The following is an 18458-nucleotide window of genomic DNA, read 5'->3' on the forward strand; positions in this document are numbered from 1 at the left end:
ACTACATGTAAAGGCTAGAAGAACAAAAAAAATGTCCCTATACGTAAACATTCTGCAATCCATATCCAAGCTAAGAGTAGTGAAACCGAACCTGCTCGTTATGCCTGACAGCCTGCAGCATGCTTTAGAGTTTGATGGCTAAATTAGATAAAAACCAGTGCAGCTTGGACTGATTTTCTTGTGGGACATAGCCCTGAAAGACCTTAAGTCTGATCCAAACCACAGAGTGATACTTTTTTGGCTTTGACACATTATGTGTAAACACTGTTTGAGTGCGCTTCCTTGTATCTCAATTAACATAAATTATTCCTGAGACAAGGAGGCTTACTCACGCTGTGGAAATACCTTTTTGCCCCTTGGGTGTTTCTATTTTTATAACCAAGCTTTGCCAGCATATTATCATTCAGTTTTTCTTCCAACTGTCTAAAAAATATATTTCACAACAAACCTTTACAAATATTCTTCTGAGCATTGTCTCTGTTTCACCCAATTTAAATGAAAATTTAGTCTTCTGACAAAAATGTACAATAGTTTTAGTCCCATTTTGGTCCTTTGAGTATTAGTCAACAAAAAAATTAAATCTTACTCTCATTTCGCTAGTTCATTTTATTGTTATGTTCTCACCTTTAAAATGAAGTGCAGCTTAATAGCCAACCTCCTATCAAATCTGATAACCTGAAGAGAGGTAGGAGTGTGTACATCATATGCCTATAAAACAGCTGATGCCCATTTGAATAGAGGGCCAACCTGGATCAACATAAAATGAGAAAACACAAATATGTAATAAGATAAAGGGAAAAAAAAAACAATAAATGAAAGAAGGTTTGGTTCTACAATAAGTGGCAGATAACATCAAATTTGTAGTTTGACGAGCCAGATTGTCGGGGCTGGGAGATGTGTTAGGATGATGGCCCACTAAGTGCAAACAAAAAGGTGATGCAAATGTGACTTTGAGCTCTCTTACTTGCTAAAACAAGAAGCAGATGTCATTGAATAGTCTGTTTTAACTGATCTCACCATTTATTGAAACTACAATCTACTCAATACACTTTGTTGTCCAGGGGGAAAGTCCCCAGACTCCCTTTAAACCGTGTAGTTTTGTACGTTGTTGAGTTAAGGGAAACTTTATACACTTAATGAAACACTGTTTATGACATATTCTAAATCCACATTCAGTTTTTTGTAAATTTGGTAAAGGTAATCGATAAAGTCATTGCTTTCCTTGTGTCCTGGTGCTGAACTGGTGGGAAGGCTACTCTATCTAAATAAATGATAACAGCACACAGCCAGCTGAGTGCAGTGTTCACCGTCGGACACAGTGAATTATTATTGTATATAATTCAATACACACTCATATTGCTTTAATATTGAGCACTTTTCTGTTGTTTTTATTATTTAGTGAACTGAGACAAGACAGGTGACAGTAGACAGGACAGAACCTAAAACATTGGGGGAAAGAATAAATAGATTATTTCTATTGGCAGTGGTGGCTGGTCCAGCCAATTTTCATATTCATTTTTGTCTATCTTTGCATTTTTTCATAACATATCAGAGGTGTACTGTGGCTTTACTATGATTTGGTCGTATGTATTTCACAGGGTGTGTAATAAGATAAGGTTGTAATGTGAAGTAAAACATTTGTTGTTTAAGGTGAAATGAGTGTCAATATATAATTTGAATGAAAGTAAAAAATAATAATATAAAAATTATCATTCTTTCTAATACCACAAATCATATCGCAATTGCAATAACAATATTGCAATAACATCCCACCGACGGTTTTCACCGTCGGTGGGATGGCAGCTGGCAGTCTGGGCTTTTGATTTATCGAAGTGTGTGGGAAACTATGAAGCTTACTTTGTGACAGCTCAGAGGCTTTAACATTTAAGATGTCATTGAACTGATTGATGGAGAGAGGAGCGACTGAGCCTGCCCGCTGGCGTCATATGTCACTGTCCGAAGTGATGAGGGACTCTGCTCGCTGCCCTGTTACACCCACCCAAAGGCTCCAGTGGGGAACCTTTCATGACTGAGGTTGAGAGAATCACAAATTAAATTTTCTGTGCTTAAGATGCCTATGGGCACTGCATATTTAGACTCTGTTCAACTGCATACATTTTAAGACAAATGTTTGCTCCCAGCTAATACTAGATCCTTGCCTTAACAACACAGGGCACTAAAACAAATGCTCATGTCTCCTGCCATTGCCCATCATCGCCAAGAACTCCAAACAGATATATAAGGAATGATTATATGATGGAATAATTGTATGATAGAGTTTGACATCCATCTGTAAAATTCAAAGACCACGCCCAATTTCAAATTAGAAGCAGAATATTGCAACAGCATGAATGGCACGCATGCTGTACTTGTTTTGAGAAAACTGCTAACCTGTCATTTTTAAATGGAAAACACATCTGATGACATAGATGGATTTTCCCTCGTGAAGGTGACAATTAATTTGCAGCGGTGTGACTGTGTATACAGTTATCTCAGTAAGTGTCAGATTTGCTGTGATAAAAGGCAACAAGGAGGAACATTAGTTGAGCATCGAGCTCAACCAGGGCCACAGACTCACCGCGCCACAAGGTACCAACAATAGGGAGCTGTGTCTACAACATCAATCAATACAGTGTTGGGAAATGCACCCGTGTTAATAATTGTTTGCCTGGGCATCAGAAAATGTAATTAATGCATTGAAATTGGGCCACTGGCTACATACTGTTCACGTCAGTGGAGCTATATATCATTACTTGTGTTCGTACGCTCATTCTGCAGGACCTCTGTATTGATTGCGTGCTGAAGAAACAGTTTTATCTTTTCAAGACAACAGCAGGCTAAAAGCTACTGAATCAAACCAAATTATTTGCTGGTCATGCTAAAAGTGGCCCTATTAATGTCATATATATTTCCATTGAATGTATTATTGCCATTATGTGCTTTGTCAAAGCCCACAGCTCTAATTTGTATGGGGAGAGGGGAATAGATATCCCTATAGTATCTGTGACAATATGTCAGCTTAAATGGCCAGTTGGGAATGGTGAAAGCAGCTCAGCGCTATTTCAGCCCATCTCAAGATAATGCTCTACAGACCAGCCTCTACTCTGGAATTATCCAGCCATGTCTCACACTCGCTCGTCACTGTAACTACATCTAAATCAGCCAGTCTAATTAGGAGCTGGACCAATGTAGAGGCATGCATTCATCTTGCTAACAAGACGACCTTTTTTTTTTTCTCCACAGTTGTACAGCTCGGTGGACTTCGGAAGAAAATGGCAGATCATCCACGAACGTGTCACACCAAACAGATTCTACTGGTGAGTCATCCTTTTTTTTCACATCTTCACAATTCCTCTCATTGTACTCTGCCCCACTCCTCTTCTCCAAAGTTTTGTTTACTCAGGAATGTAGAAAGTGTTCCGCGCGACCGAGCAAGCGATATTGATGGCTTAGAACAACGTGTGCGTGTGACTGACTGGTGTTGCAGCTGAAATTCTGCACCTTCCCCTTGATACAATCAGGCAGAGATTAATCTCCTCCTTCAGAACACACTTAGCATTCAGCGTCCGAGAGCATGTCGCATTCCACTTCATTGCTCACACACGTCCCGCTCACAAGGCGTATTGCACATAAGTATTAAGTTATAATTTATTTCATCAACAATAGAAGAAACGAGGGGTGGGTTTTTCTACAGATGCATGCATGCAGATACAAAATCTTACAAACAGTTTGAGGAGCTATGACTAATAATGGATCCGGGACCAACCTGTCACTTCTCTTCCAGTCACGTCTGCAGCTCACTCCCCCTGCAGTGTACCTACTATGTCTGATGTGCACACTCATCACAAACAGCTCATTGCTCCTCTCCCCCTCTCTGAGGTGACTGGGGTGTGCCTGAGATTGCCGGTGGCTATATCCACTCTTACTTGCATAAACCTGGAGCTACTTCCGTGCCATTGTGGGTTAATACTAAATATGTACAATCCATTGCTGGCTTTGCCCTTCACCACCAAAGCCCTTTCAAGGACATCTAAACACTGGATGGGCATTTAGCAATGGCTAGGCAGGCCTCCAGTTGGCTGCATTTAGACAATGGCTTCATCTGTCTTCAAGGGATATAAATATTGCCACAATGGGAACGCTGTGTCCATCCAGTCTAATCCACAAGCAATGAAATGAGCAAGATTTTACAAAGAGATACACTCATAGTCTCCTCAATGATGAGACTGTATACGTCTTTGCATTGTAAAATGTTGCTGCAAAAAAACTGGCTTAGAGTTGCTGTGGATGTGATTGCCATAATATGGATTTATGCATTTAGAATATGGGGGAAACATTCCAGTACTCTCCCTATTGTGAAAAGCAAACAAACAGCTATAACAGGAGCAGAATGCCTCTGCCAGATTACTGTCCCTTTTTTCTGTTTCCTCTTCCACCCTTACTCTCCGCTGACAACTGTGGTATTTTCTTCTTCTTTGTTCCCCCTGTACATTCCTTTCTATTCATTGCCATTATGGTTATGTATTATTCTGTGGTCTGTCATTCTCTCCAAGGTCTGTCTCCGGCCTCGACAAGGAGCCAGATCTGGTCCACATGGAGGCTCATACACCAGATGGAAGTGAGTGTCTCCTACACACACACACACACACACACCAAAGACAAGTAATGAACAGGTCTCTGTGGAAATTTCCCCTGGAGAAAAGAAGCCATCCCCCAGGGTAACAGCACTGGCTCGGCCCACCAATAAACCCAATGCATGGTTCTTGATTAAAATGGCCTTTCTCCTCTTCCCTTTCACTCGCTGAATGTCAGCCCTATAACTCTGAATGGCAGTACCACCAAGTTCCTGCATAGGTAACATAGGTGAAACTGTTTATGCCTGCCTGTGATGTCGGAGTAGCAGCACTGTGAGATATAACCATTGCTTTTTTCCTCATATAACCGAGGTGTGATTGACAGGCCGAGATGCTCGTTTGTGGTATCTACACATGATAAGAATACATCTATTGCTACAAAGAAAGGCAAATTAGTCCAAATGTCAGACTGCATTCCGAGCACTACTTTAATTATCTAAAGCCTTTAATTGAGGAAAAAAACGGATATCATTCAAAGACACTTTCTATATATCGTGGTATAGATAAGGTATTAATCCTGCAGCTCAACATATTAAGGTGTACTAAAATAAGCATACAATAGTCATAAATGTCATGATTTCTGTTTGTCTTCCTATGTGACAGATGTGCAGTATGTCACATGCAGAGCTCCGATGTGCACAGAAGCAAACAGAAACTACCCATTCCCTGGATACATCGACATCAGCTCTTTGGTGGTTCAAGATGATTACATATTCATACAGGTATGGCTCTCAACAGTCACGCTCATGATCGATTATGGTTTGTAGACATTACAAACCCTGAGTAAGATCTAAACTTCTACCGGTACCAGTATTGGAAAGGCCTCCAATAACGCTTAAATTGCTATATCGGTATTGGCGAGTAGGAGTCTGTGTAACTATCCTCTATCACGGCGTCATATCATTCATCAGCTCATTTACGCTACACAGGAACAACAACAATATGCATCTCTCGTACTCTGTACAACCTGCCTGATCGGTATTTCACATGCGCAAACTAGTGCTACATATATGTTATTAAACACTCTCTATGACTATGCTACATAGTCAACAACAAATCAGCGTTCAAATCGACAGGTAACAATACACTTTTAAAATGTGCGTTACTGACCTTCCACCCATCGGGGCAAGTTAGTGGTGATATCCCAGCACGACCTTCGTTAGACTTCTTTGAGGCAGCCTTCCCATGGGCTGAAGGAAACGAACACTCATTTTCACACAGCGGTGGATAACTCAAAGCTGGCTGCAAACAATGTCAACAGATGCACCGCAGATGTGCAAATGCCCACTGATGAAGCACAGCTCAGTTGCTTTCCATTTATCAATGGATGACAATGCAAGTTTCAAAAGGCTCCACATTCCAGCTTGCCTATGTACTCACAACAAAGAAAACAGACGGGAAGAGGCCCGTTTCAGAACTTTGTCTGATGAGGTGGCATTTTTTGATTGGTTCACATCCATCGACCTGCGAGATGCCTATTTCTGCATTCGTGTCCTTCTCAAGCACAGCAAGTTCCTATGTTTCTCCTTCCAAAAAATACAATACCAGAACAACTGGCTGCCATTCGGTATTTCTTTGACTCTGCACATATTCTCGAAGTGTATGGAAACAGTGCTGGAGTCATGATGCTGAAAGGGAATTCGGGTTTTTCCTGACGACCTTATCCTATTCTGCCTCGATCCAGTTCGGCACAAGAGGGGAATGCTGACCATCCCTCCCTCACTGAAGTCAGACCTGGCATACTGGAAAACCCCCTTGTTCCATCATCGGAGTTCCCCTCGGGAGAGTGACGTCACAGATATCAGTATACACTAACGTGTCCCTCTCTGGATGGGATATGCTAGTCTCAAGTTGTGAGGAAAATGGGGTATCCTTAATCGTTCAAGTTAGTGGACACAAACTGTATTGAGCTGTCGATGGTACCTTGGCCAAATTCCAATCTGGCCACTACAACCTCTCCCTAACCATTTCCACTCTGTTTGCACATTCGTGTGAAGGGTTCGCCATATTACGTGCTATCCCAAACCAATTAGCGGGAAGTGGAAATGGGTTATAAAACCCTCCAAGAGCGAGTCAACGTCGATGCTGACTAGCTGCCTTTACTGACCATGTGCAGTATTTATTTGTTGTACTGTGTTTTCAATTTGTTGTGTACGTTGAATGCTATGTCCATTGTTTGTTGTTTGTTTGGTGGCAAATGAGTTTCCCAATTAAGTGCAGAGCACTGAAGATTTTCCTCATGCCCAAAGGCACAAATGGGCATACTCATAGAATCTGGAGTTACAATATGTAACTAACATTTGTGTCCTGTGTGAAAGTAAGTCACCGATTACTTGTTTACCTTACTTTTGTTATATAACTTGCCATAAGGAAAGTACATAAGTTACAAACATACTGTTTTTAATCATAAACCTTAGCAAGTACTTTTGTTGCCGGAACCTAACCGTGTCATTTTCTTGCCTAAAGTAAACCAAAAAAAATATTAAACCTACTTTGAAATTGATTTTGAAGAGACACTGTGTGCATGAGAGGAAACTGTCACGACGTCCCTGACACGTCCAAAACTGACGCTAGAATGGTACCTAGAGCATCAGAGTTTGAAGCTCGGGCTACAAACCAAGCAGTTTTATTTGTCGATAATGTATCATCATCATAATCATCTTGTTGCTTCTTTGCTACTATTTTCACCTCTACTGCCACAAAATCCCAGAGGTATGTTTGCAATGCAAAGATTCCATATTGATACTCTCATGTAGAAGCTTGGCACAAAGGGAATATGTAAAACTCATTTTACATCAACCTCAACATTTTTGCTTTGTTTTGCTGTGAAGCCAGTCTAGTTTAATATTCAGCCTAGTCACTGCCCGGTGTGTCATATTAATCATGATTTGTGCGACAGAAAAATCTGAAATGGTAATGTCCTGAATTCCAAGTAACACAGATGCAATTCATGGGTTGTATTTTAATTCTCTCTACGGCGTGAATATTATTTACTTTGACATTGTGCAAATGAGGTTTCATGCATTTAAAAGTCAACAGGAAAAGTTATGGCTAGTCCACAACAACTTCAATTTTATTCAAATGTACTTCCACCAATTGTTGTGGTGCTTTTTATTTGTTAAATGTATTTTTAGCTCCTATGTTTAGGAAAAAAGGTTATGATATAAAAGTCAGGTTATGTTTTCTGCTGAGCTCTTCAAAAGGTACAGTATCTCCTTCCAAAGGTTGCTCTCAGACCAACGCACCACCTCCAACAGTATTCCGACAAACTTCACTATATTGAAAACCAGCAGTTCCTTAACTTATACTGCACTCTATTGAGAGAGTTAGATTACCCATTTCCTCCAAAAAAACATACCTAAAACTGTTACAGCTAATACTCATCATGTGCATAGTCCTTTACACTAACAGTCCACCAAGCCTCACACATCAGCCTGTGCAAACCTTGTATAACCTTACTTTGCTAAATCTATTTTGCCGAATATATATTTCTAATATATGAAGAACATTAAACTAATACATTCTGCTTTTTGTTATTATATTCAGTAGTAGCAGTTAAGAGTAACAAAATAACAATTCACTTCATTATCACGGTATCGTGTTTCTGTGAATACTGTACTGATTCTCAAAAACACTATGAGCTTTTTAATTAATAGTTTGAATGCAAAGATTTGTGGTGACTCACATTTCACTAAAACTAGTGCTTTGATGTTGGATGTACATACGTATGTTACAGGGACTGTGATAAATGCAGACCACACTGCTCTGACTGCATTAAATAAGTATACTTGTATACGTGTTTTCCTAAAATTAGATTTAAAAAATCTAGCACCTCGCTTACAGTATAGTAATATATAGTAAACTCTATAATACGTACTGCAAGCTTCTTGCCAAAACACAGCCATAGTAGCAGTTACTGTAGTAGTAGTTGTAATGATGCTCTTCCAGCTATTTGATCCAACTAAATGTTTCACTCAGTAGAGAACAGGGATTTTTCAGCAGCCTACTTACCTGAGCTACCAACAGGCAAGTCCTTCCTCCAGAGCCATTACCAGCCTTGGCAGCACATTAGACAATGCGATAGAGTTGTTCTCCAAAGACCCTTCAATCCTGTTTGACCTCTCCGACGTCTTTCAAGTAAACTCTTGATCACTCAACCTAAACCTCCCCTACAATTCTAGCACACCCACATTTTAACACTTATGCGTCACAGACGAAATATCCTGAAAGGGATGGGAAAAAAAAAATCAATCATACCAATTCCTCTTAAAGTTCAAACCGCCTCTGGTTACCCCGCTATCGATCTCCTGGCTCCTTCACTCGATTGCATGTGGGACTGTTCTGCACTGCTCACTGCTAGTCGGCTATATTTCCTCTCCGAGCTTGTTTTCTCTCTTCAGAGCCATTCAGAGCACTTACAAGATCAGTAAAAGAACCAGCCCTGTCATTTAACAGTAATACTAATATCACTTCTCTTCAGCAGAGAGACACACGTTTGATTTGAAGGTTTCCCTGTAATGAATTGCATGTTATTGTTGGGAATAGTGTGTTATGGGGCTGCGGGCTCACTGTGCTCTCTAAGTGTGTGTATGTGTATAAAGTGCTCGGCTTTGGTGTCCTCGAGGCTAATGACACCCACCGGCCCTGTGTTTTCTTGCTGCATAAGCTAACAACTAACAGCTCGGTGTGTTTGCAAAGAGTCTAGACCATTGGGGACGACTTCTTTTTCTCTTAGCCCATGGATGTGGCTTGGTTAGACAACTTAAATATTTCTCTGGACAAAGAATAATGAGACTATTGATTGTCCTACGAGATATTTAACAAAGTCCACTTTGAAACCACCAAGCGTATTGACACCTAGAGAGGGCAGCATCCTCTGAATGCAAGTCAGGAGATCACTGAATGGCAAAGTCCAAAAAAAAAGAAATAACCTGTGTATCCAGCAGCGCCTTGAAAACCAGCAGCACAGAGAGGGGGAGAGATTGATGTGTGCTTTCACCCTCAACTTTAATTGATTAGAGAAAATATGATATTGTGTCATGAGTTTACACATGAGGCCTTGATACAAGGTGTCACCGGTTTTTGTTCAGCCGCAGAGCTCTATCACTGCAGTGCTAAGAGGAATGGTGAGAGAGTAACCCATTCTCACTCCAGACTCATCAAATACAGCCACTTGGTCAGTGGCCCCGGTCATCGGATACCGACACATCGAGGCACTCTTTAGCATCGGTATGAGATGTACCGGGCATTAAACCGACTCCAATATCAACCCATCAACGTCATTGTTAGACTGTCAGAGCAACTGACATCATTTAACCTTCCTCTTGTGTTCGGGTCGGCACCGACCCGTTTTAGGTTTTAAATGCTTAAAGGAACCACAAAAAATTTGTTTATTGCATCAAGGCTTTTTGACTTTGTCAGGAACCTCTATTTCAACAAAATAAAACAAAAACATTTTTTTTCGCTAAATTATAAAATGCTCTGGTTGAAATTATGACCTTTGTGTTGTTAGGGTCGGTTTCGACCCAGTTATAAAAATAATATTATAAAGCAATAATTAGAGCCAAAACTGAAATCATAAGTGCACCGTCAGCCAACACACTGACAGCCAGCTCCTCTCCCAATCATGTGAGCTTTAGGGGATTCTCATTTTGCCTTGTTATCCAGTATACCTGCACAAAAACAAAACAAACGAAGACGGATGTCCAGACATGTGAGGTCAATTCAGTATAGAGTTGGTGACTTGCAGAGTGCACATCTCCAATTTGCAGCATGCAAAAATGAAAAGATTTTCAGTGAGACAAGTTCTGGATCATATTTTTGGTGAAAATGAGGGAGAGGACATAGAGCAGCATAGCGAGACGGATGAGCAGGTTTCTGAGGAGGAAGACAATGTGGAGTAGCATCCAGAAGATACAGACACATCTGATGAGTCTGATGAGGAGGTCACCGGTGGTGAAGCTGCTCCCGCTGAAAGATACAAGTCCAAAAATGGTAAGATGTGTTGGAGCTCAGTACCTCATGATGTACATGGCAGGGCAGCTGCTGCAAATGTCATCAAAATGACCCCTGGAATCACAAGGTTTGCTGTGATGAGAGTCAGTGACATCAAGACATGTTTTGAGCTATTTATGCCATTGTCACTAAAAAGAGTCATCATTGCTATGACAAACCTTGAAGGAAAAAAAGTCCATGGCGACATGTGGAAAGACATTGATGAGGAATACCTGGATGCTTATATTGGTGTTCTTCTTATTGCTGGAGTGTACAGATCCTGCAATGAGGCCACTGATAGTCTCTGGGACGCATCGACAGGCAGAAATATTTTCCGGGCAACAATGTCACTTCAGACCTTTCAAATGATATCAAGAGTCCTCAGATTTGACAACAGAGATACCAGAGCAATATCTGACAAGCTTGCCCCCATTAGGGATGTCTGGGACAGATGGGTGCTGAAAAAAATACTTTTGAGCCTTTTTCTTGAAGTAAATATATATGGGTCGAAATTGACCCTAACACCATAGATGTTACTATAGTTAATAATATTAAAATGAAAAAATAAATAAAACAAATTTATTTAAGAGATGTGTTCTAATACCCCTCAGTAATAGTCAGGTAACACAACAACCTTTTATTTATTTATATGATTCTCTTGAGGTTCATTTTAACATTCTTTTAATTGAAATCGAGGGGTATACTGACAAAGAAAAGGCCCAGAGGCCCACACCAAAAATATTAAAACCAATATGTTCATGGATAAGGAAGCCTAACAAGGTAACCAAGAGATGAGAAACAAATTGGATGATAGATAATTGTTTTTAGTGTATTTTACAGCTGATTTAAGACACGGGTCAAAACCGACCCGTTAACATAAGAGATGGTAACAGAAAGCCAACACAGGAGGAAGGTTAAAGAGTGAGAAAGTCAGAGTAGGGTGGGTGGGAGCAGAGGTCGGATGGGTCAAACAACACAGGACTTTCACCCAGGAGACCGCTGTCTGTGTCTGTGAAATCGAGTCAACGGTAACTTATTTTACCTTAGTTTAAGAACATAACTGGACTCTACTTGTGCTGGTTACCTAACAGGTATAGTTATTTTATGTAACAAAGATACTCACTTTTATTTAAACCACAATCGTTTTTATAAAGCTAACTAATTGCTTTTGTAACCTAAACCTAATCAAGTACTTTTGTTGCTTTAGTCAACCTAAAAACTACATAACACTATTTTGGAAATTCATTTTGAAAGGACACTACATGTGTAACAAGTGGAAAGTGACACGCCGTCACTGACAAACTGAAGCTAGAGGGGAACCTAGAGCTTCATAGTGTGAAGTATTGGGCCACTGACCAAGCGCCGGTATTTGAGAAATTGGGAGTGAGAACTTGTTGGAAATCAATGTATGAATTGAATTGTACTTGATGTGTTGTAGGTTCCTACATCAGGACGAGCCACCTATTATGTGTCCTACAAGAGAGACTCATTTATACAAATCAAACTACCCAAATATTCCCTGCCCAAGGTAAGTTGCAGCATTTTATGTTTTTTACTTTACATGACTCATAGAAATATTTTCTAATTTCAGAATGTCACAGAATGAATTAATCAAATAGTCAATTAAGTACTCCCATTCCTATTGCTGAGATCTTTTGAATTTGAAGCTGTCACAACGGTGAAATTGACATGGCTTAAAACAAAAATGTGGTGACATGCCTGTAGTTTAACGTATTTTTAACCAGTTGGTTTCCCCTCAAAAGCCGGCAGACATGTCCTTTTAAAGTCATACTTTCAGTCATGGAAAACCATTTATATTCACACCACAGCATTGATCTCATGACCAGTCCCACGGGGTCAGCATGTTCTAAACCATCACCTCTCCTCTTCCACTCATAACTCCTCTTAATCTCTCCCCGCTCCCTGATAGGATTTACACATTGTCAGCACCGATGAGAAGCAGGTATTTGCGGCGGTGCAGGAGTGGAACCAGAACGACACCTATAACCTCTACTTGTCTGACACAAGAGGGATCTACTTCACCTTGGCCATGGAAAATGTCAAGACCACAAGGGGCATCGGAGGGAACCAGATGCTGGATCTGTACGAGGTAAGCACCTGATGAAACTGGTCACCTTGAGGGGATACATACAGTGAGGTTTCCATTGATTGAATCTATGGGAAGCTACAGGGACTATTGCTTTCTCACTGCTTCTTAAGATACAGGCACACAAATAGTAGGGTTTTTTTCGGATTGCTTCTGGTTAAATGTGCAGATCGTTAAATAGATTGAGATCTTTATGTGCCATTGCCCAAAAGGACCATGCGGTCTCTCAGAAGGGTGCATCAATGGATACCAGTGACCCAACAATCCGTTTGCTGCCTCTGATCTTCCCTGCAGTATATTCTTCCTGAGAACAAATACTACCACCTCACATTGAAAGGCACACACACTTAAACTCACATTTAAAGCTGGTACAAATATCAACCAAACATTCAACAAAAGTCAAATTTCTGCTGATCAGAGTTCTGAAGATCTGGTTTTATGTCACACGACTTATTATTTGTATTAAAGTGTTGTTAATCATTTAAGAATGCATTTTAATATGTAAGATGTAGCGCTGTCATGATATTATTCATATTCCAGTTTTAATAGAAGTTTGCTGACCAGTGAATGTCGAGATACGTGTTTTGTCCTTCATTGATTCATTGTGTGAGCCGATAAGTGCATCGCATTACGCTTGCTAACTATGCCAGTCTCCTCAGCAAACACTTACAATGTTAGCATCAAAGCTAAATTTGTTAGCTATGCAGTGTACCTGGTTGAGTTTGAAACCTTCGGGCCAACTTGAAAGTATTTATATTAAGCTCTCCCGACGGCCCTGGGAAGTGGCATAGTCCAGGCGGGGGGTGCTGTAAAGCTCCTGGTCGGAGCCATGAGCCACCTTGACGCTGGGCCTTTCCAAGCTGACCGAGGGCAGGTAACGGCGCCCTGACACAGGCCAGTTAGTGTCAGGGATGATGCTAACTGTCCCATGAGGGGACCTCTGTGTTGAATCCCTGGGCAGACCTCACCTTATGAGAAGTGTAAAAATAATTTCAGGTCATTATGAAACTGTGATGAACAATGCCTCTTACGAAGTCAATCGCCTCATCACAATTTAGCTTTAGCTCTGTGAGCGACACCTCATTCAAGAAGGAGGCAGGGTGGAGGTATGAGGTTTTGCCATCAGTTTGTGGATCAGCTGAGAGTATAGAGATTTAGTCACATGCTCTTTGTAATACTTTTTATTTGTGAAATATTTGTAAAACCCACAGAAAGACATAGGACAGCCAAATAGCATTAATTCATGAAAATAAATAGCCAAATATGGAGATACAAGTTTTCTGCCTGACAGCAACAATATTTAAGGAGCATTGTTGGAGGAAGTCTGAGATCTATAACACCACACTGCCTGCATGAGCAGCTCGTGACGGCTGCCTTGTTGAACTGGAGGAAGATTGTCATTGCCAACAATTGCTTCTCTGTAATTATTATACATATTCAAATAAATATAAGACAGGAAGATTTGGAGTTATGTTTCTGTTTTTCAACTGGGGTTGCTAAATGCTCCACTAGGTCCTCTAGTTAGTTGCTGAGTGTACCGTCTCGTAACATACAGATATTGATCAGTGAGCTTTAAGTCATGGGGTAATGACTTAGCCACTGTGAGTTTACCTTCTGTAGAGTTTGTGTAACAGAATCTTGTCTTACATGCAGGTTTGCATTCCAGGCTGTCGCCGTCCATCTTCCAGACAGCAGACATATGCAGTATTAAGATCATGCTTAATGGGGCTCACTGCCATGCACCTCTGGAGTTTTAATGACCTTGTTAGCTTACTGGCTAGCCACTGTATGTGTTTGCATTAGCATTCATAGCAGGATAGTTTTCCCTCCTTCTCCACTCCGCGGTGCACCCCGTTTCTCACTCCTACACTGACAGGTGTGGCTGAGAGAGTGAAGGAAGTGAGATATTGGCCAGCAGCAGTGTGGTAATTAACAATGCCATTACCTCTCTTGCGCAGTATGTGTGTGCAGCTCCCCCAACCATGCAGCAGTAAAGGCATTGCACCGTGCAGCACGAAATGATGCGGCGCTTTAATTACATTTCTCACACGGTCACAGCTCCGTTCTTGATCAGAACCTAAACAAGAGCTAGATGACACACTGCTGTCTCTGATAAATCCGACCCATTACACAGGGTAAGATACATACTGTGGAACTCATCCCATTTATTGCTGTTAGACCCTGACAAACTGCATCTCACAGACCCAATGTTCCACAGAGAAGACACAGCTCCAGTCAGAACAGAGGGGAGACAGCAAAGTATGTGGAAGTTGTTTTGTTCTTCCACTTAGAAGCCATGTCTCCTCCCAGAGGGCCTCTCTTTCCGCTGCATCCTCCTCTCTAAAATAAATGATGCTATTTCCACAGAGAAAATTGCACAATCACCTCCTAAATTAAAGGAATATTGTCAATCAGATTGGATAAGGGCACATTCTGTAATCATGAGCCTTTATTGTGCAAACAAATTATCTTTTGACATTGGGGCTCTACACCACCCGCTAAACTTCCCTTACATCTGAGAGGTGCTTTAGCAGGTGGCTCTCCCTCCAATTATCACTCTGATTGGCTTGGGTTCACTTCTTGTGAGTCGCTATAAACAGCTATGAAGGATTGATTGACTACATTAAGTGGATTGGAGTCATTGAAGAGTATTAGATGATCTGGATCTTACACTCTTAAAACCCACAACACTGTGATTCAACAGATGAGCCATATAATATATTGTAAAATGCTAAATTGCTTCACGTTAAATAACTGTCTTTACTGCTGTTCAATAAAGATTATCCACCTTACTGAATAGCAGCGTTTTTCAAATTGTCAGCCATGCTTTAATTCATATTGAACATTTTGAAATGCACACATGGGCCTTTCTCCTCCCATGTGATTATTTCAGTTTCATGAAAATCAGCAACTCTTAAAAGACAAGCTGCTTACCGTCACAACAGCAACAAGCCGATGGATGGAGTACTTCCATGTGGTGTCTGTATATTTATTTCAAATCCCTCTCAGTTTAAGTGAAACATGCAGTGGCATTCGGCAGGATACAAGTTAAAGCTGAATCAATCACTATTTTAGTACCAGGATCAAATTAGCATGTGTAATATAAATGGGGTCCCTTGTAATGACCAATGTACAGAGATCAAACAACGTGGTCTGTAGTTCCCTCCAGCTTACCGTTTAGCCCCTTTTAGCATAATTTAGCTCATTGTTTTGGTCTGACGCAGCAGCTCTGATCAACTGACTGCATGCTACAGCTCATCACTGAACAGCAAACAGACAAATATAGCGAGTGGCTGGTAAATAGATATTTCCTGTAGGAATTGATTGACATCCAAACACATCTAAAAGGAGAGTGAATATTGGACTTATTCACGTGGACACAAACAACAACTCCAATGCTAATGTTGCTTTGTTTGTGCTATGGGAAAACTCTTTGTCAATGTTAGCCACAACAACTTTATATGGTCTTTGTTATGTCTTTGCTTTGTTTTCAGCTTCTCCCCCAAGTGGCTACAAAAATAAACTAAAACAAGTAATGCAGCTTTAATTACAAGTGGAGCTGAAACAGATACTTCATTTTATATAATATTATATATTAATTCTGATAATCGAATAATGGGATGGGTCATTAATCAGACAAAAATCCCAAATGTGCTCTGGTTCTGGCTCTTTAAATTGGTTTTTAGACTGAGTTCCTTTGGGTCTTGGACTCTTGGGTTGACAAAGCAAATTGAAGATGTCAGCTAGGCCTCCGGGAACTTGTGATCAGTATTGAAAAAAAAAGGAGAAGCTTCTGAAGCCCCTGACAGCCATTGGTACTCAATAAGTCCTCTGTCCTCTGCATTAAAACAGGCCGTGTGGAAAACATTAGAAATAAAATATGAAAGATGTTGCACGGCTTACCACTTGTGTGGTCAGAGATCTGACTCTTGCTTCACTGACGGTAGCAGAGATTATTGAAACTAGATGTCTCTGATCACATGGTGTGGGCACAATGTCCTCCCTTCTTTTCATCTCTACTCACAAGTATTCAGCAAATGGCAGGATTGCTTTGTAACGTCATCGCACCAAGGCGACCCAAAATATAGTTTCGTGCTGCATCGCTGAGAGTAATCGGCGAAGTACAGGCCAGTGCACTGTACTTCGCCGTAGTCTGCTGGGGGAGCAGCATTGGAGCCGGAGACACCAACAGACTTAATAAACTGATTAAGAAGGCCAGCTCCATCATTGGCTGCAAACAAGACTATCTGGAAGAGGTGGTGGAGAGGAGGACACTGAAGAAACTATTGTCCATATTGGATCACCTCTGGCCAAATCAAACACAAGACTATAACAATGCTACACTGTTGTTGCTGCTGCTGGTGATCTTGTGCACTACTGTTTTGTTTATTTTTTCCTACTTAGTTAATTTAATACAATTCTACTTAGTGTATATACTGTGCATTTTTATTACTTTATCTTCTTAAATCGAATAGGTCCTGCTCGGTTATTTTATTTTATTACATTGTATATATTGTGCATTTTACACACTTAATATTTCTATTCTATTGTGTAACCCTGTTTGCTGCTGCCACAGACAAATTTCCCCTTGGGGATGAATAAAGTACTATTCTATTCTATTCTATTCTAATCCCTGCTCTAGAATAGAGATCTATGCCAGCGTCCTTCACTTTGTTGTCAAGAAGGTAGAGTGTGGGTGGCGGGAGTGATGGATGGAGAGAAATGTATGCGGGTTGGGACGCGCGGTTCTCCTTGTTTGTGTGTAGATGTGTGTGCGTGGGAATGTGATAGAGGGGGTGCAGTAAATAATTGACAGATTGGGTTGGATGACGATGTGAGGAGCACCATGTTTCTATGACGATGTCAGATGGGTTGCCTATAAGTGCCACTTATACAGACGCGCGCCCTTCAGGGAGGCAATGGAGCCCCTTACTATGGCAACCATTTGGATTGACTCTGTCCTTACCATTGCATATAGCACGCTTTGGTTTGGTTGAGGGATAAATCTAGAACCTGAGAGACAACAAGCATGGAGGATTCTGGAAGAGAGGTGTGTGTCTATGTGTGTGTTTGGGCCGATTCGACTGACGGAGAAAAAAGACAAGGTGTCACTTATCAGCTGTCATGATTTTGTCCTGTCAGGATTGCTGAGATGTGTAAGGATATAATTACAGATAGCACTCAGCACAGAATAAAATAATGCAGCCGGCTCTGCTGATGTTGTCTGCCAGACTGTCAGCTGCAACGAGAAAGGATAAGCACACCATTTGCATTTAGCTGAGCTCGCATGGAGAAGATTGCTACCTCAATACACAAAACACCCTTTGTGATGTGAGCACTGGGTATGCTTTACATCTGCAACGGACGACTAAACTGTAATGGGAGAGGTTAAGGTAAAACACACTGTGCTGGGTTGCATTAGGAGGGTAAAGATGAGATTCAACCTGTTGTGTGTATCTGTGTCCGTCAGGTGGCAGGAATTAAAGGCATGTTGATTGCTAACAAGAGGCAAGACAACCAAGTCAAGACTTACATGACCTACAATAAAGGCCAGGAGTGGAGGCTCCTGCAGGCTCCTGCGACTGACCTGGATGGAAACGACATCCACTGCATACTGGTAAGATACTGAACATTTACTGTAGCTGAAAGGCCTTTCCTGCTGATCTTTAAGAAGAGAAAACAAAAAAAAACATAATATATAATTGAAATTAAATATAATATAA

The 18458-nt window shown here is 40.9% G+C and overlaps 1 protein-coding gene across 1 annotated transcript in view; it reads left to right on the top strand.

Annotated features, from left to right (window-relative positions):
* The window catches only part of sorcs3a (sortilin related VPS10 domain containing receptor 3a), a 204646-nt gene that overhangs the window by 143484 nt on the left and 42704 nt on the right, over positions 1-18458 (top strand). Inside the window, exons 5-10 of the mRNA XM_076091868.1 lie at positions 3244-3317; positions 4554-4618; positions 5238-5356; positions 12067-12156; positions 12559-12738; positions 18206-18352. Coding sequence (XP_075947983.1) covers positions 3244-3317; positions 4554-4618; positions 5238-5356; positions 12067-12156; positions 12559-12738; positions 18206-18352 — 675 coding nt within the window. The remainder of the gene's footprint in view (positions 1-3243; positions 3318-4553; positions 4619-5237; positions 5357-12066; positions 12157-12558; positions 12739-18205; positions 18353-18458) is intronic.

This window comes from Anarhichas minor, unplaced genomic scaffold, assembly GCF_050575085.1.
Source record: "Anarhichas minor isolate MPS153535 unplaced genomic scaffold, ASM5057508v1 ptg000014l, whole genome shotgun sequence".
Classification (NCBI taxonomy): domain Eukaryota; kingdom Metazoa; phylum Chordata; class Actinopteri; order Perciformes; family Anarhichadidae; genus Anarhichas; species Anarhichas minor.